The sequence below is a fragment of the Babylonia areolata genome, chromosome 23 (genome assembly GCF_041734735.1).
Source record: "Babylonia areolata isolate BAREFJ2019XMU chromosome 23, ASM4173473v1, whole genome shotgun sequence".
Taxonomy (NCBI): domain Eukaryota; kingdom Metazoa; phylum Mollusca; class Gastropoda; order Neogastropoda; family Buccinidae; genus Babylonia; species Babylonia areolata.
In genome coordinates, this window is record NC_134898.1 from 16,802,991 (window position 1) to 16,828,903 (window position 25,913).

Consider the following 25,913-nt stretch of genomic DNA (forward strand, 5'->3'; position numbering starts at 1 on the left):
AACACACACTGACACGTTTGCTGCACTGTCAGCGCACGCGGCACGGGAGCACTGACATGGCGGCCGCTTGGCTTCAATTGAAATTGCGTGGCCATTCTATTTGCAAGTGTGTGAGTGTGGCATATCTCGTTTTCGTCAGATAGACAATCAGTTGGGCAACTATTATCATCGTTAAAAATCGACAGAAAGAAGCCCTGTTTCGTTTTTTTATGCTAATTTTCTGAAGTATATAGATTATTACAAAATCCCAAAGAAAAATACATGGAACAAGAAAAGTCGGCTTGGAGAAGGTATCGGAGGTCATATCTGTGTTCTGCATGTGACTGTCCTGTTGCCGACAGCAGTCGACATACGTCAGGGGGAACAATTCGAACAGAAAAGAATTCAGAGCAACTTCCCTTCGTCAGAATACGATCCAGTCCTCGTGACACAAGCAAAACACCAACATTGAAACTGTCACAGGAAAACATGGCCAACAGCGAGGTTCCTATCATTAATTGGATGCAGAAATTAGTTCTGTATGAAACTAAAGCTGTGAGTAAAAATGAATATGTTTTGTTGGTAACGCGTGCAATGCTATGAATGATTCATCGTTTGGATTTTGAACAAGAATACATTTTCATTTCTCCATCACTCATACATCACATATGCAATCATATGACGTGTGTTTTTGGAATGATTGATTTAGCTTCATTAAAAAAAAAGAAGGAAAGAAAGAAAAAAACAAAGAAAAAGAAAAGACTCATAACAATTTATATCATCGCTTGATTATCAGTTTAAACTGAACAAGAAAACAGGTTGGTTTTTATTTCTAATTTGGTGATCTGCAGATGGGACAAGCACTGAAAGATTTCATGTTCATCAAGGTCTTTTAGTTTTACTTCTCTTTTTTTTCTTTTTTTTTCACGCATACAGTTGACTGGTGATATTTGGTAGGACCTTACCTCATACTCTCAGTCATTTGGTTTTGCTGATTGATTTCTGCTTCTAGATATTGGCTGAGAATTGTTTCTCTGTTGAACACTTTCTCAGTGTGATAGATTGCCTGATTGTATTTGTTCACCGATTATGATTGATGGACTGCTAAGTGCTTTTTCAAGTTTTTGATTTGTCTGTTTTCTTCCATTTTCAGAGATTCTACATTGTTGGCTCCAATAAGATAGAATCCCGATTCCGTGTGTTAAAAATCGACCGAACCGAACCAAGAGAACTTGTCATCAGTGATGATAAGGTAGTATTTCTTGTCTAATATAATTTGATAGTTTTGCTATAACATACAGTGTATATGTGTATATTAACTTTTATATGCAATTTTGTTTTTGTATTTGTTCATGTTCCTAAAAAAAAGTTAGTGATCAGTTCCTAGATTTCAGCTTTGTCAGTGTTCATGTTATCATTCAGTACATATAAATAACAACAGCTTGTAACACACTTTTGAGAATATGAACTAAGGTGTTGATACTTATTTATAAATCTTTTCTGATGCAGGCATTTGAATAGATGCACAGATGTGAAGTTTAATGCATTAGAATCTGAAATAATTCCCTTCATATATTTTGCATATTTGAATCTCACTCTTTGATGTTTCATTTTTTTTATGATAAGATGCCCCTTTATAAAAATGCCTATGCTGTGCATTTTCTTTTCACATAGATTTTTATCTTTTGGGTCAGTTTTACTCATTCTTCTGTATTTGTGTCTGTGAGAGACATAGTAGTACTAGTAGTTCTTATGAAATCAGTAGCTTCTTTGCTACACACACCAACATTCTTTCTGCCTCCAGTTTTGCCTTGATAACAGTTTTGATGTATTCTGTTGTTTTTGTTTTTCTGCCTCTCTTCCTCATCTCTGTCCATGTTGTTTTCCCCTCATGTGATGTTTTTGCACACAGTATAGATAGGTTATGTGCATGCTTTCATTTAATATACCTTTTATTTTGATGTATATGTGTGTGTGTGAGGTTGTTTTTTTGTTGTTTTTTTATGTGTCTGTGTTTCCTTCTTTCTTTTTTGTCCTTGAATTCTTTCCTTTTCTTTCTTTCCTTTTTGCCCTTAAGGACTGGGTGTAAAAAATCAGTTGTGCTTACTGCACTAACCTTGTGAAATAAAGTTTCGTTTCACTTCGTTTCGTTTCCAAAGGCTGAATACAGCCGGACAGAGATTCGCAGTGTGCTGTCTATGATCGATGGGGGCAACAAAAGCAAACGAGCAGCACAGGGGTCAGTGGGACTGTCCAAAACCACGTCGGCCTTTGGGATTGCTGGTATGTTCACCTGGATCAGGCAGATAGATCGGTAGACTTAGAGAACGTGTTTGAAGCAGTGCTTGTGTGTCTGTTATATATCTGTGTGTGTGTATCTGTGTGTTTTTGTGTGGATGGGTCGGATGGTGTGTTTGTGTGTGCATGTTATGGGTATGGTGTGTGTGTATGGTGTGTGTGTCTTTGTGTGTGTGTGTGACTGTGTGTGTGTGTGTCACTGTGTGTGTGTGTGTGTGTGTGTGTGCTTGAGCATTTGGATAGTGGTATTGTGTTTTCCAAATAAAAGTTGGTTCTGCAAATATGTTTTGTTTCATATTTGTTTAAAAGAAAAGGTTTTTGAAGTGACTGATTGAGTGTTTTATTGATTGATTGATTGAATTAAACGGTATAGGAGTCATGAAGGGTGGAAAGGAATACTGATAAAAGTCTTTACTTGTTACTACATTTTCTTTGTCAGCATTCTACTCAACAAAAGAAAAAAGTTACACAAGACTTTGTTACTATAAAAACAAAGAAAAAAAAGAAGAAAAGGACATCCATTTGTAACGGGAAAAAAAATTGTTTAGCCTTTATACAACATCTAAAACAGCATCAGATTTTACATGCAGTGCAAGGCCACTACTTTCTGGCAGTAGGAAAAAGAAACAACAACAACAAGAAACATCTCAGAGAAAGTACAAGCATACTAATAACGATTGTAACACTCTTGGTGCAGGCTTTGTGCGATTTCTGGAAGGGCCATACATCATTTTGATTACAAAGCGCAAGAAGGTGGCTCTGATCGGTCCGCACACCGTCTACAAGATAGAGGACACCAGCATGCTATACATTCCCAATGACACCGTCCGTTACGTTCACCCTGATGAGAGCAGGTATGGGAAAAGTGTTGTTGTTGGGGTTTTTTTTTGTTTGTTTGTTTGTTTGTTTTTTTTGGGTGGGGGTGGAGGTTTGGGGGGGGGGTTGGATTAATTTTCTCCACACCCTCTCTTTCGTTTGAGTGCAGGAAGTTTGTTTTGTGATCTCCCCACCCTTTCTGCTGAGAACATGTATTTATTTATATTTTTATTTATTTTTTATGTACTGCTCTCTCTCCCCACATTCTTTGTTGAGTGCAGAAAGGTTTGTTTGTTGTTGTTGTTTTAGCGTTTTCCCATCTTCCCTTTCTGCAAGTACAGAAACTGAGAATTTGTGTGTGTGTGTGTGTGTGTGTGTGTGTGTGTGTGTGTGTGTGTGTGTGTGTTCTCCCTACCCTCTCTTTCTGCTGAATGCAGAAAGTTGTTTTTTTTGTTTTGTTTGTTTTTTTAGGGCTCTCCTTATCCTCTTTTTCTGCTGAGTACAGGAAGTTTTTTTTTTTTTTTTTTTTTTGCTCTCTCCACTGTCTCTTGTTGCTGTGTCAGAATGTTTTGTGTGTGTGTGTGTGTGTGTGTGTGTTTTCAAACTTTTCTTCCAACCCTATCTGCTGTGTTCAGAATGTTTTTTTTTTGTGTGTGTGTGTGTGTTTTTCAAACTTTTCTTCCAACCCTATCTGCTGGGTACAGAATGTTTTTTTTTTCCTCATTGTTCTCTCTTCCCTCTTTCTGCTGAGCATAGAATTAAAAAAGTAAAAGAAAATAATTAATCTTTATTGTTCTCCACACCTCTCAACAGTGAGTACACATTTTTTTTTTTTTTTTTTTAATAAATTTTTTTTATAGTTATAACTTATCGCAACTCTCTATTTTTGCTCAGTAAATTTCATTTATTTATTTTTTAATTTTTTTAGTGTTCTCCTCTCCCTGTCACAGCTGAGAACAGAAGGTGGATGGATTTCTTTTGTTTTTTTTGTTTTTTTGTGTGTTCTTCCCACTCTGTCATTGCTGATTATCTGTGTCTGATGGGTTGATCTTCTTGCTTCTTTATATAAAACCAGTTGGAGAACTTTGTTTATATATAGAATATAACAATGAATGATTTATATATATATATCTATAGGCAGCATACTGTAAATTATATTGTTACATGAAAGTAGCCTAGTTTGACAAGAGGTCACTATAGTTAATGAAGAGCAAAATGATTCCATACTCGAGCCAGTGGTAATAATGAAAGAGAGTGATCAATGCAGCTGGTATGATGGTGAAAAAAATATTCCGTCTGTATGAGTTTGAATGAGATGTCCAAGCAATTTTATGCTGTTTATCACAGATTCCTTTTCACTGTGTCATTCCATTGGCTTACAAACTGTTTTCAACAAATAAAGTCTGTGTTATTGTTTTTGTCACAGTAAAGATGTGAGGATTGGTTTAACACGTGTTTTGTCTTCTCTACTGCGATTACAGATATGTGAGGATGTTCCAGAATGTGGATTTATCCAGCAACTTCTACTACAGGTTAGTGGCAGCAGACATGCTTACTGTGTACGGCAGGTGAAAATAGCGTTGTACATGTTGGTGCTAGTTATGAATTTAGGGACTTCTAGAAATAGCAAACTGATACATGAGTGGTGCATCCAGTTGTAACCGTTGTTGGTAAACAAGTGTGGTTTCTGACCAAAGATAGGTTGCTGTGTATCAATAATAATGATGATGATGATGTCACTTTGACGACAGCTACAGCTACGATCTGACGCACAGCCTGCAGTACAACATGGTGTAGATATCAATAATGATAATGATGTCACCTTGACGATAGCTATAGCTACGATCTGACGCACAACCTTCAGTATAACATGGTGTAGATATCAATGATAATGATGTCACCTTGACGATAGCTATAGCTACGAACTGACGCACAACCTGCAGTACAACATGGTGTAGATATCAATAATGATGATGATGTCACCTTGACGACAGCTACAGCTACGATCTGACGCACAACCTTCAGTACAACATGGTGTAGATATCAATAATGATGATGATGTCACCTTGACGACAGCTACAGCTACAATCTGACGCACAACCTGCAGTACAACATGGTGTAGATATCAATAATGATGATGATGTCACCTTGACGACAGCTACAGCTACGATCTGACGCACAACCTGCAGTACAACATGGTGTAGATATCAGTAATGATAATGATGTCACCTTGACGACAGCTACAGCTACGATGTGACGCACAACCTGCAGTACAACATGGTGTATATGTCAGTAATGATAATGATGTCACCTTGACGATAGCTATAGCTACGATCTGACGCACAACCTGCAGTACAACATGATGTAGATATCAGTAATGATAATGATGTCACCATGACGATAGCTATAGCTACGATCTGACGCACAACCTTCAGTACAACATGGTGTAGATATCAATAATGATGAGGATGTCACCATACCATAACGACAGCTACAGCTACGATCTGACGCACAACCTGCAGTACAACATGGTGTAGATATCAGTAATGATAATGATGTCACCTTGACGACAGCTACAGCTACGATCTGACGCACAGCCTGCAGTACAACATGGTGTAGATATCAATAATGATAATGATGTCACCTTGACGACAGCTACAGCTACGATGTGACGCACAACCTGCAGTACAACATGGTGTAGATATCAATAATGATAATGATGTCACCTTGACGACAGCTACAGCTACGATCTGACGCACAACCTGCAGTACAACATGGTGTAGATATCAGTAATGATAATGATGTCACCTTGACGACAGCTACAGCTACGATCTGACGCACAACCTGCAGTACAACATGGTGTAGATATCAGTAATGATAATGATGTCACCTTGACGACAGCTACAGCTACGATCTGACGCACAACCTGCAGTACAACATGGTCCAGTCGCTGCAGCCCCCGCAGGGCCCAGTGCCGCCCCCTGACGCCTGCAGCAAGCAGAAACTGGTGTTCTGGGAGACCAGCCTGGAGGAGGAGGGGAAGGCCAGCGGCGAGAAGGACTCGGCGGAAGATATCTGCTTCTCCGATTTCGTCACCGCTAAACCCTCCTTCTCGCCAACTGCATCGTACGGGCTGTCGTCAGACAAGACAAGCGAGCGTATGTGCAGTTACGTTTGTTGTCTGTTTTTGTGTATGTATGTTTGTGTTTTTGTTGATTTTGTGTAGGATGATATAAGCCATTGCATGTGTAACTTTACGTGTTGTCTGTGTATGTGTATATGTATTTTTGTTTATTTAGTGTACACACACACACACACGCACACACACACGCATGCATGCATGCACACACGCACGCACGCACAGAGTGAGAGAGTTAATTTTTATGTATGTGATTATTTTTTGATTGTGCATATTTTCATGCTTTACAATTTCTTTTATGTCACCTTTATATGAATGGTTGATTGATCTAAATCAGCTGTTGATACACTGCCGTTTGTGTGCATGCATGTGTGTGTGTCTGTGAGTGAGTGAGTGAGAGAGAGAGAGAGAGAGAGAGAGAGAGAGAGAGAGAAAGAAATGGTTCCTCCCTTTCTACCCCTTCAGGAATTGTCATATATTTCTCCATGTCTTTTTTTCTTCTGGTTTTTTTTGTTTTGTTAGAACTGGCTCCCTACCCCCCTCCACCCCACCCCCCCACCCCACCCCTTCCCTCCATCTCATGTGAAAGAAGTTCTTCTCAGCTTCTGAAGCTTCAAAATTGTTGTTTGACTTGCCGGACTTATATTCCACTAAATATTACTGTTCTTTAAGATGAACCAGTAAGCAGCACTTTTGAGCTTCCTTCGCTGAAGGAGTCAAGAGATTTAAACATGAAATTACAGTGTGAATAACCAACAACAATGATGAACCAGAAAGCAACACTCTTGAGACATTTTATTATTTCATTTTACTATAATCATTTTGTTTAATTGATGAATTGATTTATTTAGTTTTTCTCCCTTTTCTTTTCTTTTCTTCATGTTTATGTAACGCATTCTTTGTATTCTTTAATTTTTTTGTCACCTTTAAATGCATAATGATCTCTTGTTTGTTCACATTATTACTTCATTGTACACATGTACATGTCATTTTTGCAAATACTTTTTAAAAAAAAGAAGAAAAAAAAAAAGAAGAAGAATGTTTAAAGTGAAAATTAAGTCTAACCAAACGGCAACAATGTTATGTTGCAGATGAACCCGTGTGTGGCATTCGTCAGAAGCCGACGCGGAAGTTTGTGTGGAACAACCACTTGCTGAAGGATTTTGAGGGCAGGGTGCACCATGACTGGCTCCTCTACATCATCCATGGCTTCATCGGCCAGAGCAGTATCCTTGGACTGGCTTAGATTAATAACGATAGCAGTCCAGTTTTCAAACAATGAGGCCAGGAGATGAAATGATTAACAAAATTTGTTAATCATTTCATCTCCTGGCCTCATTGTTTGTTAATTTCCAGTTGAAAAACCACCAAGGCAACCATGTGTTTGTTCTGTATAGTCCGTGTGTTCTGTGTGGCTTGTTTCAGGATTAGGGAGGCTGTGCCAGTCTTGAATAGAAAGCTAATTTGTGTTTGCACATTTCTTCTGTCATTGCTGCTGTGTGTACATGTCAAATGATCGGTGTAAGGACAGGCCTGGCACTTCCTTTTTTGACGAAGTGTCTGGGTTTGTTCCAATGTACCTTTTATTTTCCTGTGTGCTAGCTGAATCGGTAGCGTAAGCAGTACTGACTTAAAGTTGTGTACCTTGTGAAGGGAGAGAGTTAGGCGTCACTGCGTTCTGACAAATCCATATACGCTACACCACATCTGCTAGGCATAACCCAACACACTTAGGCAGGCCTTGAGTGCATGCATATGTATTTACGTAACTATCAAAGTGGATTTCTTATACAGAATATTGCCAGAGGATAACACTCTCGTTGCCATAGGTTCTTTTTCAGTGCGCCAAGTGCGTGCTGCACACGGGACCTCGGTTTGTCGTCTCATCTGAACGTCAAAATGCTCAGTTCAATTTTTCAGTCAAACTTGGGAGAAAAGACCAGAGCGGGATTTGAACCCTGACCCTCACAGACTCTGTACTGGCAGATGAGTGTCTTAACTGTTGATTATTATATTGAAAAATATAATAATAACAGTAATGATAATAATGATTTATTTTTTCATAGTACAATTATACATGCAGAAGCAAGCTCTAAGCGCATTGCAAATTCAGTATTTACAATGAACCGAGTTTGCATATTCTGACGCATGACCATGCTCGATGTTGCGTGCGTGTCCTAATCTGACCCAGAGCTGCGCTGCAGCTGACACACTCCATCTTCAGCAGGCTCAGTGATTTTGATCAAGTTTGTCTTCTCTGGAGAGGTGGCCTGACAGGGCTATTGAACCCTCTCTGCCCATCATCCATCCTTTATCCACATATGCACAAGGGACTTCAGGTGGGTGCCTTCCACCATTGCAGCCATTGGGAAAGTAGGAGTTTCCTCTTCCACCTGCTCCGCTGTTGAGGTCTTTGTATTCAGCCCATAGTCGGGAAGCTCCTGTTTAAGGACCTACCCTTGGAGCACAGGGGGCTAGAGGTTTAAAAGCGCCTCCTACCCGCGTGATGAACACGTCTTAGGACACATGGGGCATTTTTTAGGGGTGACGGTGTCACTCCACCCCGTCCTAGGTAGGAACACCACCAGTTGGTCTGGGACTGCTTATTCATCTAGCTTATTTCGCTGCTAACCCTTTTTTTCTCGGGGTCATCCCTCTATCCGCCACCTGAGGACCCACTGAGGTTGGGGATGGTCACCCGGCTGTCGAACTGGAGATAGCCTTGCCACAGAGGTTGCACATAAGATGAAGCAGAAAGTCTAATAAAAGAGTCACAAAAGCACAATCATGAAGTGTAATCCACAAAACCCACAAAGTAACATACTCTCAGTAACAACTATTATGCTCTGTTACACTCACATACAAAAACCTCAGTGAACTTTTATAAAATGTTAAGAATACAGATAACTTATGGAAGTACTCTATAACATGATAAGCTCTTCTCAAGGAAAAACTGCTTTTTGTTTGGAGTTTGAATTCATTATCTTTGCACCCACTACACTAAATTATATATATATATATATATATATATATATAAGAGCTATGAAAAATAGACCAAAAACCAGTGATCATCTTCTTTCTGTAGACTATTGGTTTTACATATTTCTGCTGGCAGAAATATGAGAAAAACTACCTTGTGCATGGAGAAGATGGCTGGAAAGAAGTAGTGCAGTAGACTGCCATTTTTTTTTTTTTCCTCTTCGTTGTCATTCCAGTTTGTTGACACCATATTTCATACTTTTGAGATTTCTGGTAACTGCAGCTACCCTACAATACAGTAAGTTAAGAATGTGTGGTTTGCTTTTAATTGTTACTACACTATAATATGATAAACTTTAGATTGTGTGTTTTAGTTTGAACGAAACATTTCTTCCTTGACAGCACAAAGACATTGGTGTGTATGGCAAGTCCATCTATCTCACCTTGATCGGACGGAGATCGAACGAATTTGCCGGCACACGTTTTCTGAAAAGAGGAGCCAATTGCCAGGTGAGACAAATGCCTGTCAGCATGCTGACGCAAGTGGAAGGAGGATTTTGTTAATTAGGCTCTCCACGCCATCTTGTCAGGTTTTCGCTCTGTCTCGTCTTACGCTTTTTTTGGCTATTAAACGTATTCATTTGGCCTTATTTTGCTGCATGCGGCTTGTCTGTATATTATTCTTACATTCTGTGTACTCGTTTCGACTCGTCCCCCTCGATTCGTTCGGTTTTTTTTTTTCTACCTCTAAGTCGATCCTGTCTTTCCTTTCTCTGTTGGGGATCGGATTTTCGCTGGGTGCCTACGCGCGGGTACCATGCCTCGTATGCCATCCTACGAAGGCAGGGATCATGATGCTGGGACTGAGACTCGGCAAGAGACTCTAATGATTCAGCGCTTATAGCTTTTAGAGGCGTTTGATTGGCTAAGAGCGGACCGGGCAAGAGGGGGCGTCTTTTCACTGTTAGCCGCGCGAAATTTGGCCAAGCAGAGCAAACCGATAGGCCTAGTTTGCATCAGTTTGACATGGTAAGTATATGTATCACCAAACATGGAGTAAAATACAAACTCCTCCTTTAGATGTGTTTGTTCAGTGGCCTTTTCAGGTCATTTATTCAGATTTGCAGCAAGTCAGATGTCCTAGCTAAAGGCCAGACATGGCAGCTATTTTTTGACACAGTTTCATTCTAAATTGTGATTAACTGTTATAGGTGGATATTGTTAGGTATCACCCAGGATTCACAAAAATGTATAAAAAAAACAACAACAACAACACAAAACAACCCATTCTTCATGCACTGGTTGCAGTGGAAACGATTCAAAATGGCCAACAAAAAAAAAAATTAAAGCTCCATAACTACAAAACTTATTTCAGATACTTCAGTTTTTCATTTGGTTTTGATTTATTATGACCTTAACTCACTTATTATTTTATATATATATATATATATATATATATATATATAAAGAAGAAGACATTTTCTGTTCTTAATTTTTTTTAAATAAACAGCTGTGACAAAAGAACTTTCACTTTGACTCGGCTATCCCAAAGTAGAAATTAAGTATAGGGTATGGGGAAAGCAGCTTTCAAAGTTTCAAGTATGTATATGCATGTTTGTTCATTCCAAAGGTGCAATGATTTGAATGTGGTTTGTGTGCCAGATCTGACGGGTGCAACAGGCGAGTGGGTTAAAGTGTTGGACTTTCAATCTATGGGTCCCAGGTTCAAATCCCGGTCTTGGCGCCTAGTGGGTTAAAGGGTGGAGATTTTTCAGATGGCCAGTGAGATAGAGATATGCAATACAGTAAAATAGAAATACAACGCAACACAACACAACACAGTATGATCAACAATACAATACAATACAGTTACCATCCCAGTCGAGCTACATAATTATGTGACCTGGTTGGAGACATAATTTGACAAAAAACAAGAATGCCAGAGAATCAACAGACAGGCAGAAAATACGAAAAAAACTTAGCTGTATGAAGAGCACAGGAACAGGAGTCATGATGGCTGCCGGAAAAAGAGTGCGCTAGCTAGCGGGACAAAGGGGAGGTTACCTACTTCCGGGAGGTTATCGGCCGTAGTTGCTTTCGTTTTCTCCGCATAGGCGGATAGTAGTTTGCACAGGACAGGAATGTCAGACCCCTGCCGGAGTCTGCACTAGTTGGGTCACGGTAAGTATGTTATTTAAACGTAATTTTAGATAGAAAATTTCCTTTTTAGAGTAGAGAACAGAACAAAACAGTTTAGTTCAGAGCAATACGATACAGTGCATGGAGAAAAAACCAACACAACAAAAACAAAAAAAAACCCTGATTATTTCAGGGTGCTGTGGCCAACGAGATAGAGACGGAGCAGATTGTGCAGGACATGTCGGTCACCTTCCTGTCCCACACCAAAGTGTCGTCCTACATTCAGCTGCGGGGCTCCGTGCCCCTCTTCTGGTCACAGGATCTTAGCAAGATGGTCGCCAAGCCCCCAATCAACTGTGAGTTTGTTTCTCCAGAGGGTGAAGGGGGGTGGGTAGGGGCGGGGGGGGTAGGGGGGGGGACAGAATGTTTGCTTTTGTGTGTGTGAGTGTGCGTGCTTTTGCTTCCTGACCCCCCCGTAACCCCCACACTCCACCACCCCCACTCTCCCCCTCCCCCCTCACACACACACATACACACAGCACAGCGTTATGTATATTACTGTATTCTTTGAGATTTGCTGTTGTCTTGATTTTATCATCTTACATTATTTTTCATATTTAAAAAAAAAAACACAAAAAAACCCCAACACACACACACACACACACACACACACACACACACACACACATACACACAAAAACAACTCGTTATTTTCATGATTAAACAAATAGCATTACCCACGAGCTAATCAGAATTAACGCTTTCACTGCCAGTGAATTTATAGTACAAAATTCCCTTGTGGTATAAACACAGAAAATACAGTGGCTAAGAACAGCTGGGGATTCCCCCCCTGCGATGTATAGAAAATATGGCCTATCCTACCACCGAACATTAAGAGCTAGCATTAATTACAGAGTAATTTCCCTTTTTTACTATCTGCACCAAAACGTTTGCAAAATAAATAAAAATTCCATGCTTAGCAAAAGAAGTTCCTGTTTGAACAAAAAAATGATAATATTGACTCCTCTTGTTGTTGTGTCAGAATAAGAGGTCAAAGTGCCAAGTTTAGAGAATACAAAAAATATAAATATAACAGTAAATGCAGTTTGCATATAATTAGCCTTCTTTTTAAAATTTTTTTGTGCCCATCCCAGAGGTGCAATATTGTTTTAAACAAGATGACTGGATAGAACTGAATTTTTCCTATTTTTATGCCAAATTTGGTGTCAACTGACAAAGTATTTGCAGAGAAAATGTCAATGTTAAAGTTTACCACGGACACGCAGACACACAGACACACGGACACACACACACACACACACACAGACAACCGAACACCGGGTTAAAACAAAGACTCACTTTGTTTACACAAGTGAGTCGAAAATGATTTACCTGTGTTCAGTGTGTAGCTTTGATTGTGTATGTGTCTCCAAGTGGACCAGAGAGACCCATACGCCACAGTCGCTGGTCTTCACTTCAACCAGGTTCTGAAGCGCTACGGAACACCGGTCGTCATTCTCAACCTCGTCAAGGTGAGTCGTAACCTAAGTATCTGTGTCAGGTAAGTCATGCTGAAGTGATTGTGCACAGTGGTATGAACAGCTTGTCTCGATATTGAAGGGCTGTCATTGAGACCACCATTCAGGGTGTTGTAGAGTGTGGAACTTCTTCTTCTTCTTCTGTGTTCACTCGTATGCACACGAGTGGGCTTTTACGTGTATGACCGTTTTTACCCCGCTATGCAGGCAGCCACACTCCGCCTTCGGGGGTGTGCATGCATGCTGGGTATGTTCTTGTTTCCATAACCCACCGAACGCTGACATGGATTACAGGATCTTTAACGTGCGTATTTGATCTTCTGCTTGCGTATACACATGAAGGGGGTTCAGGCACTAGCAGGTCTGCACATATGTTGACCTGGGAGATCGTAAAAATCTCCACCCTTTACCCACCAGGTGCTGTCACTGTGATTCGAACCCAGGACCCTCAGATTGACAGTCCAACGCTTTAACCACTCAGCTATTGCGCCCATCGTAGAGTGGGGAACAAAAGTCCTATCCTCTGAGTGTGTGTGTGTGTGTGTGTGACTATGTTTGAGTGTGAATGTGTGTGTGTGGTGTGGTGTGTAATAGTTGCATTGTATACCAATGATCATTTCTGAGAGTTTTGATGGTAGAAATTGCAGCGTGGTGATACATACTTATTACACTGTTACCATCATCAACAAGTTTCAGAGACATGACAGAACTGAGGTTACTAGCATGAATTTTTTTTCCATTCTCCTGAAAATTTTCTCAGCATTGAGCAAAGCATGACAAACAAGAGAGGCAAGGCTTTCAAGACTCACTTGTGATATACTTTAAAAAAAAAATCTAATCTTTAAAATGTGTTCTGCATTTGTTATTATAAAGCTTCGCGTTAAAAAAAAAGAAAAAAAAAAGAAGTCCTAACCAGATTTGAATTAGGTCCCCAAGCATTAATTACAGAGTAATTTCCCTTTTTTACTATCTGCACCAAAACATTTGCAAAATAAATAAAACTTCCATGCTTAGCAAAAGTTCCTGTTTGAACAAAAAATGATAATAATGACTGCTCTTGTTGTTGGGTCAGAATATCAGATCAAAGTGCCAAGTTTAGAGAATACAAAAAATATAAATATAACAGTAAATGCAGTCTCCATATAATTAGGCTTCATTTTTTTTTTGTGTGTGCCCATCCCAGAGGTGCAATATTGTTTTAAACAAGATGACTGGAAAGAACTGAATTTTTCCTATTTTTATTCCTAATTTGGTGTCAACTGACAAAGTATTTGCAGAGAAAATGTCAATGTTAAAGTTTACCACAGACACACAGACACACACACACACACACACACACACACACAGAGATAACCGAACACCGAGTTAAAACATAGACTCACTTTGTTTACACAAGTGAGTCAAAAAAACTGTGTCAGCAATGAAAAGCTTGACTCCCTGCAATGCCTTGAGGGTTTTTTTGCTGTGTGCAGACTCGGGAGAAGCGACGACACGAGAGCATTCTGAGCGAAGAGTTTGTGGAGTCCATCAACTACCTCAACCAGTTCCTGCCGCCCAGTCACGCTCTGCAGTACATTGGCTTCGACATGGCGCGGGTCACAAAGCGGTACGAAGCCCCCCCTCTTAATGAACGGCTGTGATGACAATAATGATGATAGTTATTGTGCGCATAGGGTTGACTTCTTCAAGATTTTGTGCCTTATAAATATTATTAGTAGTAATCGTAGTATTTTTTATGTATTTATCGATTTAAAAAAATTTTTTTATTAATTTATTTTTATTTATGTTATTTTGTTTTATTTTATTTATTTATATTTATTTGTTTTGGTTTTTTTCTCTCTAGGCCTGACTAAGCGCGTTGGGTTACGCTGCTGGTCAGGCGTCTGCTTGGCAGATGTGGTGTAGCGTATATGGATTTGACCGAATGCAGTGACGCCTCCTTGAGCTACTGATACTGATACTGATACTGATGTAATGCTTTGAAACCTCTCAAAGCGCTTTACAGTGACACATCCATCAGATGCAAAGCAAACCAAAACAGGTAAACACACAGAGACACACAGACACACGCACATATACACATGCACGATTGCACACACACACACACACACACGTGCACACACACACAAATGTGCACACACACAAATGCACACGCATACACACACAACCCCCCCCCCCCCCACACACACACACACACACACACATAGACACATGCCCACACACACACATGTGCATCCATAGGATACGGACAGTGCCTTCATAATGCTGACAGTGTTGTCATGTCTGTGAAAGTCCTATTCATCTCCTCTGTCACCCCCTGCCCTGTTTTTCCCTCTTGTCTCTGGTCTTTTGACTTCTGTCTTTCTCATTGTTAATTCTTTCTTCTTTTTATTTCTTTTATATTTTTTGTTTATATACTTTTCTTTCCATGTTCATGGGCTGCAATGATCGGTGCCATATAGGCATCCATACTCTGTTTTGGGGGGATGTACATGCTAGGTATTTCATGTTTCCATTACCCACTGAAAAGCTGACGATTGCAGGATCAGTTGCTGAGTTGTCTTGCGCTTTTAAGTTCTGTACTGTTTTTGCACCATACTGTACCGTACTGTACTGTACTGTTTTGTATTCCACTTTACTGTATTGTACTGTACTTAATTTTTTTTTGTACTTCACTGTATTTCACTTTACTGTACTGTACTGTAGTATGAACTGTACTATGCAGTACTGTGTTGTACTGTTTTGTATTCTATTTTACTGTATTGTACTGTACTTAATCGTTTTTTGTTTTTTTATTGTACTTCAGTGTATTGCACTGCGCTGCACTGCACTGCACTGCTCTGCACTGCACTGCACTGCTCTGCACTGTTCTCTATTCTCTACTTAAACTGTACTGCTCTGCACTGTACTTAAACTGTACTGCACTGCACTGTATTGCACTGTACTGCTCTGCACTGTACTGTACTGTACTTAAACTGTACTGCTCTGCACTGTATTGCACTGTACTGCTCTGCACTGTACTGCACTGCAATGTACGGTAACGCACTGCACTGTGCTGTACTTTACTGCAGTTAACTGTATCGCAATGCACTGTTCTTTACTGCTTTGTTGGGACAGGGTACATTACAGTGCATTGTATTATGATTTTTCTTTGTTTTTATATCGTCTTCATAACCAGATTGTTTCACTGAGTGCTGACATTTCCTAAACAGTTAATGTCTTGTAAATATAATCCACAGGAGTTGTCCTTTTTTTTCAGGAAAAATGCTGATGTGATGATGCGTCTAGCTCGCATTGCTCGTTACTGTCTGAAGCAGACGGGATTCCATCTGTACGTGCCTTCTCGACAGGCAGACTACCTGTGTAAAGACGACGAGTAAGACGTGGATTTTCTCTTATCTCTGTTTGAGTGCCCGGGACTGTGTGGTGTTTATTTTCTGCGCAGTTTTACAGAGTTTGCACAGTCCTGGAAGTCTGGGGGAGGGGGGAAAAAAAGTCTTGATAAAAGGAAAGAACTGTTTCCAGGGGTGGGGAAAGTCTTAGGGGAAAATGATGTTTGGCTCCTCAGGGTCTTGAAGTCTTGGAATGTTGATGAAACCAGTACCACACATAACAAAGAGATTAATGTATTAAAGTAAAGAAAAAAAAACGACAACAAAAAAACAACCAAACAAAAAGTGATGAAAACTGAAAACGATGCCGGGATATCTACCAGTCTCTTTCATCGGTGATGTAGCAAATTTTTTTTTTTTCAGTTTATCTTAGTGTTTATTAGCGACATAGTAAAATATCTTTGTCTACATCTGTGTGTGTACATGATAAATTCTTGTATCTTTGTCTACGTCTGTGTGTGTACATGATAAATTCTTGTATCTTTGTCTACATCTGTGTGTGTACATGATAAATTCTTGTATCTTTGTCTACATCTGTGTGTGTACATGATAAATTCTTGTAATGACAACACTGATGTTGCTGTCGTTTGTCATGTATCTGTCTGAAAGGGCTATAGAATGTACAGACATGAGTTTGTCATGTATCTGTCTGAAAGGACTATAGAATGTACAGACATGAGTTTGTCATGTATCTGTCTGAAAGGACTATAGAATGTACAGACATGAGTTTGTCATGTATCTGTCTGAAAGGACTATAGAATGTACAGACATGAGTTTGTCATGTATCTGTCTGAAAGGACTATAGAATGTACAGACATGAGTTTGTCATGTATCTGTCTGAAAGGACTATAGAATGTACAGACATGAGTTCAGCAGCTTTTAATAAGACAAATAAATAAACCATTACGTCGAATGATAGGGAGAATCTGTGCATGTAGTGTGCACATGTGAATGCAGGCGTGCGTGAGTGTGTGCGCATGTGTGTGTGTGTATGTTGTGTTTTGTGTGTGCGTCCTTAGATGATGATTTAATGTTTAAGATGGATTTGCTCAGCAGGAGCCTTATTTTCAATGAAGATTTTTTTTTTTTTTTTTTTTTTTGATTATCAAAAATCCCAAAACAAACAAAAACAAAACAAAACTGGCATTGAAAAAGTAATGAATAGATAATGAATTATCATATTTTTTGTTCTGTTTTCTTTTCTTTTTCTATTTACATTTGAAAATCCAGAAAGAAACATTGTAGAAGAGAAAAAAAAGTCAAGTTTAAAAAAAAATTTTTTTTACACCTGAAATTTTTGGAACATTTTTATGCCAACTATTGTTGATGAGAGCTTGGTGTGTGTTCTTCTTCTTAGTCTTCTTCTTCTTCTTCTGCGTTCGTGGGCTGCAACTCCCACGTGCACTCGTATGCACACGAGTGGGCTTTTACGTGTATGGCCGTTTTTACCCCACCATGTAGGCAGCCATACTCCGTTTTCGGGGGCATGCATGCTGGGTATGTTCTTGTTTCCATAACCCACTGAACGCTGACATGGATTACAGGATCTTTAACGTGCGTAGTAGATCTTCTGCATGCGTTTACACACGAAGGGGGTTCAAGCACTAAGCAGGTCTGCACATATGTTGACCTGGGAGATCGTAAAAATCTCCACCCTTTACCCACCAGGCGCCGTCACCGTGATTCAAACCCGGGACCCTCAGACTGAAAGTCCAACGCTTTAACCACTCGGCTATTGCACCCGTCAGGGGAACATTTTTACGCCAACTATTGTTGATGAGAGCTTGGTGTGTACTCATTTCCAGGCTGAAGGTTCTACAAGGCCGATGGAAGAAGAACAGCTGTCAGCAAACAGGTGTGGTCCGCACCAACTGTGTAGACTGCCTGGACAGGACCAACACAGCGCAGTTCGCTTTGGGCATGTGTGCTCTGGCTCATCAGGTGTGTGTGTGTGGCAGCGCCTGTTTCTTGTGTGCCTGGGTGAAGGATGTGATGCTGGGATGTTTTCAGTATCTGCGTGTTTTGTTTCTGCTTCTGCTTGGATGGTTTTGTATCTTAACTCTTTCGTTCCTATTTTTCTATGAACCATTACTCCCCCTTGTTCAGAGATCCCTACCATTCGCATATTCCCTTCATTCCTGGATTTAGAGAAGAGAAAGAAAGTATGAAGCAGGGTACTTATTTTGGAGGCTTACGGTAACGCGGCTCATTACAGTACACTCAGATTGTCATATACTGTTGTGTTCAGAATTGATGTGAGAAGTTGTCTGAGACCCTGTTGACACTATAGGGTGACATCTCTGGTGACACTCAGGTGTAAAACAGGTGACTTTGGGGTCAAACACAATGCATACAACTACGTACTACATGCAGGACAGTGTTTTGCTTGCAGAGTATGCACATCATGCAGGTACTCACTGAGTAGTGCTTCGCATGTATCTCAGTGCCACACTGCTAGTCATATCCACGAAAAACTGTCACAATTGTCACTACTATTGTCCTTATCACATGAATGATTTGAACTTTGTCTCAAAGAGAATATATGTCTTTCACTACACTAGCAGTCACTGAGCCAGAATCAGATCATTATCTACACAATTCTTGAACAAAAACTATTCAGAAACGATACTGTCTCTAAATATGAATGTCCATGTCACAATCATCACGTAATGTGCCACACAAAGGTGACACGTGTGTGATATACCTTGAAGTAGTCATGCCAGTTACTGCACAAGTATACACAACAATTTTAACACTTCTTACTTTTTTAACTTTCCATCACCCGCTATCTGTGCTTCTGTAGCAACAGCTAATTGCACTCTCTCCTTGTCATTCGTCTGAAACAGATCGAAATCATTATCTGTTAGAGCGTTGTGAAACTCATCATCAGAAAACTGGTCACAATCCGAACTTTCTACACATTCCGTTTTTCTGTGTCCGTGTGTCTACACAGCACATCAGCAAGAATGTAGCGGCGCCCACTTTCCCACAGCCTAGGGAGGGGGAAGGGGGTGTCTGGCATCCATTCCACTCATAAACACTGCCCCGCTAGTGACCCGGTCAAGGATAGATGACGCGCACTGATGACGCGACTCGCGGGAAGTTCAAAGCGCTTACAGCGAGAACCGATTTTCCGGGCTACAGGAAGGAAAGGGGGAATTCTCTGCTGCACGGTTTTCCAGCCTACAGGAATGAAGGGTAAAAATCCTGTAAACCGGAAAACCGTTCTGCAGGGATGAAAGAGTTAACTCTCTCCGGACGAAGGAATGCTCATGCATTCCTACACAAAACGTATTCGGATTCGGACGAAGGAATGGAATAGCATTCTCCGAAAGTAAAATTCATCATGCGCTGTACACGTGATTTTGTGATTAGCCAAGCAGAGTGCACTATTCTGGGTCACTCCACAATCGAACAGTATGATTGGTCAGCCTGGGATGTGTGGCCTGTCTCGCACACACGCTGACAAAGTCACTGACCGGTCGTCTGCTCGCGTGCCAGCCTGTTAGCAAAGCGGGCTCTTCTCAGGATGTTGTGAAGCGAACAAGGCAGCGACGGCAGCGTTTTAGGGTTGCCGAAGTACTTGAAATGCTACAAACTGAAGGGTCGGACACTGAAGAGGTGGATGATGACGAAGAAGAAAGCGAATTTAATGCAGAAAGCAAGCATGGGTATGGTGAATTGGCAGTATTTTCTACATATGGCAAAACTGTAAAAATAAGATGAGAAATTTTTGTTTATATGTAATAGCTCAACACGTAATAAACCAGTTCTGAAAGTTTCATTTTCTTGCACAGTATTTTGTATTTTTTGTAATTTTTTTCCAAACCCTTACAAATGGGCCGTCTGTGGGGAAAAGCAAGGGAGAAAACTTGTCGTCCCGAGTGAGTTAAAATGTTTCTCAAGGCCTGGTTGTTATTGTTATATTCAGTGATGATAAATAAGCAAATAAATGTTAAAACATGCAGACACACATTCACACATGCACCCACATATGCATAACAGATATGCACCAAACATTGCAGTTTCACAAATATGAAAGCACAGTCAAATACACATAAACGTACATGAGCCCCAACACACACACACACACACACACACACACCCCACACACCCCCCACATACACACATTATCCTGCTAATTTATTTATTTATGTATGCTTATAGTTGACTTCATCAAGTTTTTGCGCCTTATACATATTATTTGTAGTGGTAGTAGTTATTTTTTAAATTTATTTATCTATTATTTATTCACCCCTTTTTTTTCTTTTTTTTTCTTAAGGCCTGACTAAGCGCGTTGGGTTACGCTGCTGGTCAGGCATCTGCTTGGCAGATATGGTGTAGCGTATATGGATTTTTCCGAACACAGTGACGCTCCTTGAGCTACTGAAATTGATACAATGTTTTTGCATCTTAAACATTTTCCAATACCGTATTGTTATTGGCAGATTTTAGGATTTGGCATCTGAAGTGTTTTGCAAGACGTTATTATTATTAGCAGACTCAGTAATGTTACATGTTAGATGTTAGCAAATCCAGGTCATTTGTGATATGGAGGATTTTACTTTCTAAATGTCTTCCAATACTCAGTCTTTTGTGTGATTGGATGATTATTTACATTCTACACAATAAAAATTGCAAGACCTGATTCTTTTGCCATATCAGAGGAGTTTGCATTTTAGACATTTTGCAAGACGAATCTTTTGTCAGATTTTTTACGTTTGTGACCGTTTTTGTTTATTTACCCTGCCATTTTACGTGTATGACCGTTTTTACCCTGCCATGTAGGCAGCCATACTCTGCTTTCAGGGGTGTGCATGCTGGATATGTTCTTGTTTCCATAACCCACCGAACGCTGACATGGATTACAGGATCTTTAACATGCATATTTGATCTTCTGTGTGCATATTCACACGAAGGGGGTCCAGGCACAAGCAGGTCTGCACGTGTGTTGACCTGGGAGATCGGAAAAATCTCCACCCTTTACCCACCAGGCGCTACCGAGATTCGAACCCGGGACCCTCAGATTGAAACTCCAACGCTTTAACCATTCGGCTATTGCGCCTGTCGTGCCATGGCTCATCGTGTGTGGCGCTACAGTGTACCTGTTATGCTTTTGCCTGACTAGAAAACTGCCGCGATCGATTGAAATGTTTGCAGAACTTGATTTGTGTCATGATCTGGATTCTTTGTGCGTTTTGTTGTACATGTTCGCTGGTTATTCTGTCATGAACTGACAAATGACATTTTCTTTATGTTTCTCCGTTTTTTTGTGTTTTTTTCTGAAACAGTTGTATGCTTTGGGAGTCTTGGACACGCCTCATCTGGACTTTGACACAGACTGCGTCAAGTAAGTTTTGTATTTGTATTTGTATTTCTTTTTATCACATCAGATTTCTCTGTGTGAAATTCGGGCTGCTCTCCCCAGGGAGAGCGTGTCGCTACACTACAGCGCCACCCATTTTTTTGTATTTTTTTCCTGCGTGTAGTTTTATTTGTTTTTCCTATTGAAGTGGATTTTTCTACAGAATTTTGCCAGGAACAACCCTTTTGTTGCCGTGGGTTCTTTTACGTGCGCTAAATGCATGCTGCACACAGGACCTCGGTTTATCGCCTCATCTGAATGATGATGTTTGTGATGTGATGCTAGTTTTAAAGTGGCCCTGGGGGGTCAGGTCTGGTATTACAGACCAGGATTTTTTTGCTCCCCAAGTCCACGTTAAACTGAAGTCGTGTGTACCGCTTGCACTTACACAGTACGGTACAACAGTGCAATGCAGTACAGTACAGTGCAATACAATACAATGCAATACAATACAATGCAACACAATGCAACACAGGGCAACGCAACACAATATAATGCAATACAATATTGTGCAATACAGTGCAGTGCAAACAACACGACATGGCAGGACATGACACGTAACAACATGACACGTTACAGCACAACACAACACAACACAACACAACACGTCATAACATAACACAACACCTCACAACACAATACAGCATGTCAACACATTACAACACAACACGTCACAACATAACACAACACATCACAACACATGTCACATCACAACACAGCATGTCACAACACAACATGTCACAACACAACACGTCACAATACAACACGTGATGTCACAGCACAACATAACACGTCACAACACAACACAACACAACGCTACCTGACACCACAGGATGCTGGAAGAGCTGTACGAAGACCAGGGCGACACCCTGGCCCTACAGTACGGGGGGTCCCAGCTGGTGCACAACACAACACAACACAACACATCACAACACGTCACAACACAATACAACACAACATGATGCACTACCTGACACCACAGGATGCTGGAAGAGCTGTACGAAGACCAGGGCGACACCCTGGCCCTGCAGTACGGGGGGTCCCAGCTGGTGCACCGCATCAAGGGGTACCGCAAGATCGCGCCCTGGACCTCCCACAGCCGTGACATCATGCAGACCCTGTCCCGCTACTACAGCAACACTTTCTCAGGTCTGTCCGTCTGTCTGTGTGTGTGTGTGTGTATTTGTCAGTCAGTCTGTTGGTCTGTCTGTCAGTGTGTCTTCCTGTCAGTACGTTGGTCTGTTGTTGGTCGGTCTGTCTGTCAGTGAGTCAGTCTGATGGTTGGTTTGTCTCGTCGGTCAGTCTGTGATCAGTGTGTCTGTTGGTCAGTGTGTCAGTCAGTCTGTTATTTTGATTGGTTGGTCAGTCTGTCGTCAGTCTGTCCGTCAGTTTATCTGTCTGTCTTGTGTGTGTGTGTGCACTGCGTGTGTGTGTGTGTGTGTGTGTGTATGTGTGTGTGTGCGTGTGTGTGTGTGTGTGTGTGTGTGCAGCACATATTTTGTGGTGTGTGTGTGAGTATGTGTGTGCGTGTATGTGTGTGTGTGTGTGTGTGTGATCATATCTGCAGTTTGTAGTGTTTTTGTCTTGGTTTATGTAGATACACATATGTGTGGGGTTTTTTTTCTTGTGCAGAGGTATGTTAATATGCACTATTGTATATATGTATCGTTTCATGTGGGATGCATAGAGTCCATGATATGAGGAGTTTACACCATATAAATACTGTCGATGATTATCATGATTAGTAGTTGTAGTAGTATTGTTGTTGTTGTTATTACAATTATTATTATTATTGTTATTATTGTTATTATCATAATCATTATTGTTATTATTATCTTTATTATTATTGTTGTTGTTGTTTTTGTTGTTATCATTATTATCTTTATTTTTATTATTATCATTAACATTATCATTATTATTATTTTCATTAATGTTGTTTTTTTTTGTGGTTTTTTTTTCATTAGTGTTGTTGGTATTACTATCATTATTATTATCATTGTTATCATTAGATGTGGAGAAGCAGCAGGCGTTCAACCTGTTCCTTGGGGTCTTTGAGCCGGTGGAGGGTCAGCCCAACCTGTGGGAGCTGCCCACTGACTTCTACCTGCACAACCCCCTCACCATGGGCAAGATACTGTCCACGAGGGCCAGGTAAAAAAAGAGAAATAACTGATTAAGAATTCTTTTTTTTTAAACCTCAGGTTGCCAGATTGCCAGATTTAAAAAACAACAACAACCAAACAACAAATACTTAGGTTGTCAGGTTATAAAAAAAAAACAAAAAAAACCCCAAAAGCAACAACCTCAGATTGCCAGGTAAACACACACACACACACACACACACACACACACACACAACTTAGGTTGCCAGGGAAACAAATAATGGAAAACTCAGGTTGCCAGGCAAAACAACAACAACAATAACAAAACTCAGGTTGCCAGATATATATAAAAAAAAAAAAGAATTAAAAAGTGGTCAGAAAAAAAACCATAAAAAAGGGGTCACCAGGTAAAAAAAAAACAAAAAAAAACGCACACACACACAAAAACAACTGGGGTCACCAGGGGAAAAAAAAAAATTAAAAAAAAAAAACTAAAAAAAAAACCCCAGGGGTCACCAGGTAAAAACAACAAAAAACAGGGGTCACCAGGTAAAAACAACAACAAAAAAACAGGGGTCACCAGGTAAAAAAACACACGAAAAAAGGGCCACCAAATTTTTTTTTAGAAAAAGGGGGGGGGATCACCAGGTTTAAAAAACAACAAAAAACAGGGGTCACCAGGTAAAAAAACAAAAAACAAAAAAAGGGTCACCAAGTTAAAAAAAAAAAAAAAAAGAAGAAAAAAAAAGGGGGGGGGGGTCACCAGGTAAAAAAATAACAAAAAACAGGGGTCACCAGGTAAAACAACCAAAAAACTCGGGTTACCAGGAAAAAAAGCAACAAGAAAAAATGAGGTTGCCATATAAAAAAGAAAAGCATAAAAAAAAACCCGTAAGATTGCCAGGTCAAAAATAACAAAAAAAGCTTAGGTTGCCAGGTTAATAAGAGAAGAAGAAAAAAAAACACAGAAAAAAGCTCAGGTTGCCAGGTAAAAAAGAAAAAAGAAACCCATAAAAACTGGGATTGCCAAGTTTAAAGAGAAAAAAAAAGGAAAGGAAAAAAAGAAAAGAAAAATCTGAACACGTAGCAAATAAAGCTTTGCTGAAATTGCTTACAAAACCCAGCCCACAACTCACCTTATTTTCTTTTGACAGGTTAGGCAGCCGATGCAGATACTGAAACTGTAAGTCATATTAAACCTGCTGTATTAGTGGAATTTCAGGTGGAGAAAAATATCCTTTCAGGTTTATGTGTACAAGTATGTAATGTAGCGAATCAGATACATATTTCCTTTGTGGGTTCGATGGTGTGACGAAAGGGTTAAGTAACGTTTGTAATAATGACGTTGTGAAAAGCATTGGCATTTCTTTTCTTTTTCTTTTTTTATTCATTCATTTATTTATTGTTGGTTTGTTTTTTCATTGACTCACTTGTGTAAACAAAGTTAGTCTATGTTTTAACCCGGTGTTTGGTTGTCTGTGTGTCTGTGTGTCCGTGTGTCCGTGGTAAACTTTAACATTGACATTTTCTCTGCAAATACTTTGTCAGTTGACACCAAATTAGGCATAAAAATAGGAAAAATACAGTTCTTTCCAGTCATCTTGTTTAAAACAATATTGCACCTCTGGGATGGGCACAAAAAAATAAAAAATGAAGCCTAATTATATGCAAACTGCGTTTACTGTTATATTTATATTTTTTGTATTCTCTAAACTTGGCACTTTGATCTGATATTCTGACCCAACAACAAGAGCAGTAATTATTATCATTTTTTGTTGAAACAGGAACTTCTTTTGCTAAGCATGGAAGTTTTATTTATTTTGCAAACGTTTGGTGCAGATAGTAAAAAAGGGAAATTACTCTGTAATTAATGCAAGGGGACTTAATTTGCTTTAAACTGATCTTTCTCATCTCAAACATTACATCTTGAAATTATATTCAACACATAAAAAGCTTGGATTTTTTTTAAGTGTATCACAAGTGAGTCTTGAAGGCCTTGCCTCTCTTGTTTATTCATTCATTTATTTATTGTTGGTTTGTTTTTTCATTTCAGTTACTCGCAGTGGTGGGAAAAACCAGTGTATGAACATCTTCCGAAGGCGTATGATGAAGGTCAGTTGTTTAGTAACGGGCGCTGATTGTCAGTGAATTAGAGACTGGTTATTC

The 25,913-nt window shown here is 39.9% G+C and overlaps 1 protein-coding gene across 3 annotated transcripts in view; it reads left to right on the top strand.

Annotated features, from left to right (window-relative positions):
* Window positions 1–382: 382 nt before the first annotated feature.
* LOC143297810 (polyphosphoinositide phosphatase-like) overlaps window positions 383–25,913 on the top strand; it is a 47,386-nt gene continuing 21,855 nt past the window's right edge. For all 3 annotated transcript variants that reach the window (XM_076610318.1, XM_076610317.1, XM_076610319.1), the window contains exons 1-17: window positions 383–534; window positions 1,133–1,231; window positions 2,139–2,262; window positions 2,975–3,131; window positions 4,575–4,625; window positions 5,995–6,251; window positions 7,324–7,458; window positions 9,621–9,721; window positions 11,544–11,706; window positions 12,785–12,882; window positions 14,361–14,494; window positions 16,148–16,264; window positions 18,086–18,221; window positions 21,572–21,630; window positions 22,628–22,794; window positions 23,655–23,796; window positions 25,801–25,859. In XM_076610318.1, coding sequence (XP_076466433.1) covers window positions 469–534; window positions 1,133–1,231; window positions 2,139–2,262; window positions 2,975–3,131; window positions 4,575–4,625; window positions 5,995–6,251; window positions 7,324–7,458; window positions 9,621–9,721; window positions 11,544–11,706; window positions 12,785–12,882; window positions 14,361–14,494; window positions 16,148–16,264; window positions 18,086–18,221; window positions 21,572–21,630; window positions 22,628–22,794; window positions 23,655–23,796; window positions 25,801–25,859 — 2,065 coding nt within the window. In that variant the 5' untranslated portion in view covers window positions 383–468. The remainder of the gene's footprint in view (window positions 535–1,132; window positions 1,232–2,138; window positions 2,263–2,974; window positions 3,132–4,574; window positions 4,626–5,994; window positions 6,252–7,323; window positions 7,459–9,620; window positions 9,722–11,543; window positions 11,707–12,784; window positions 12,883–14,360; window positions 14,495–16,147; window positions 16,265–18,085; window positions 18,222–21,571; window positions 21,631–22,627; window positions 22,795–23,654; window positions 23,797–25,800; window positions 25,860–25,913) is intronic.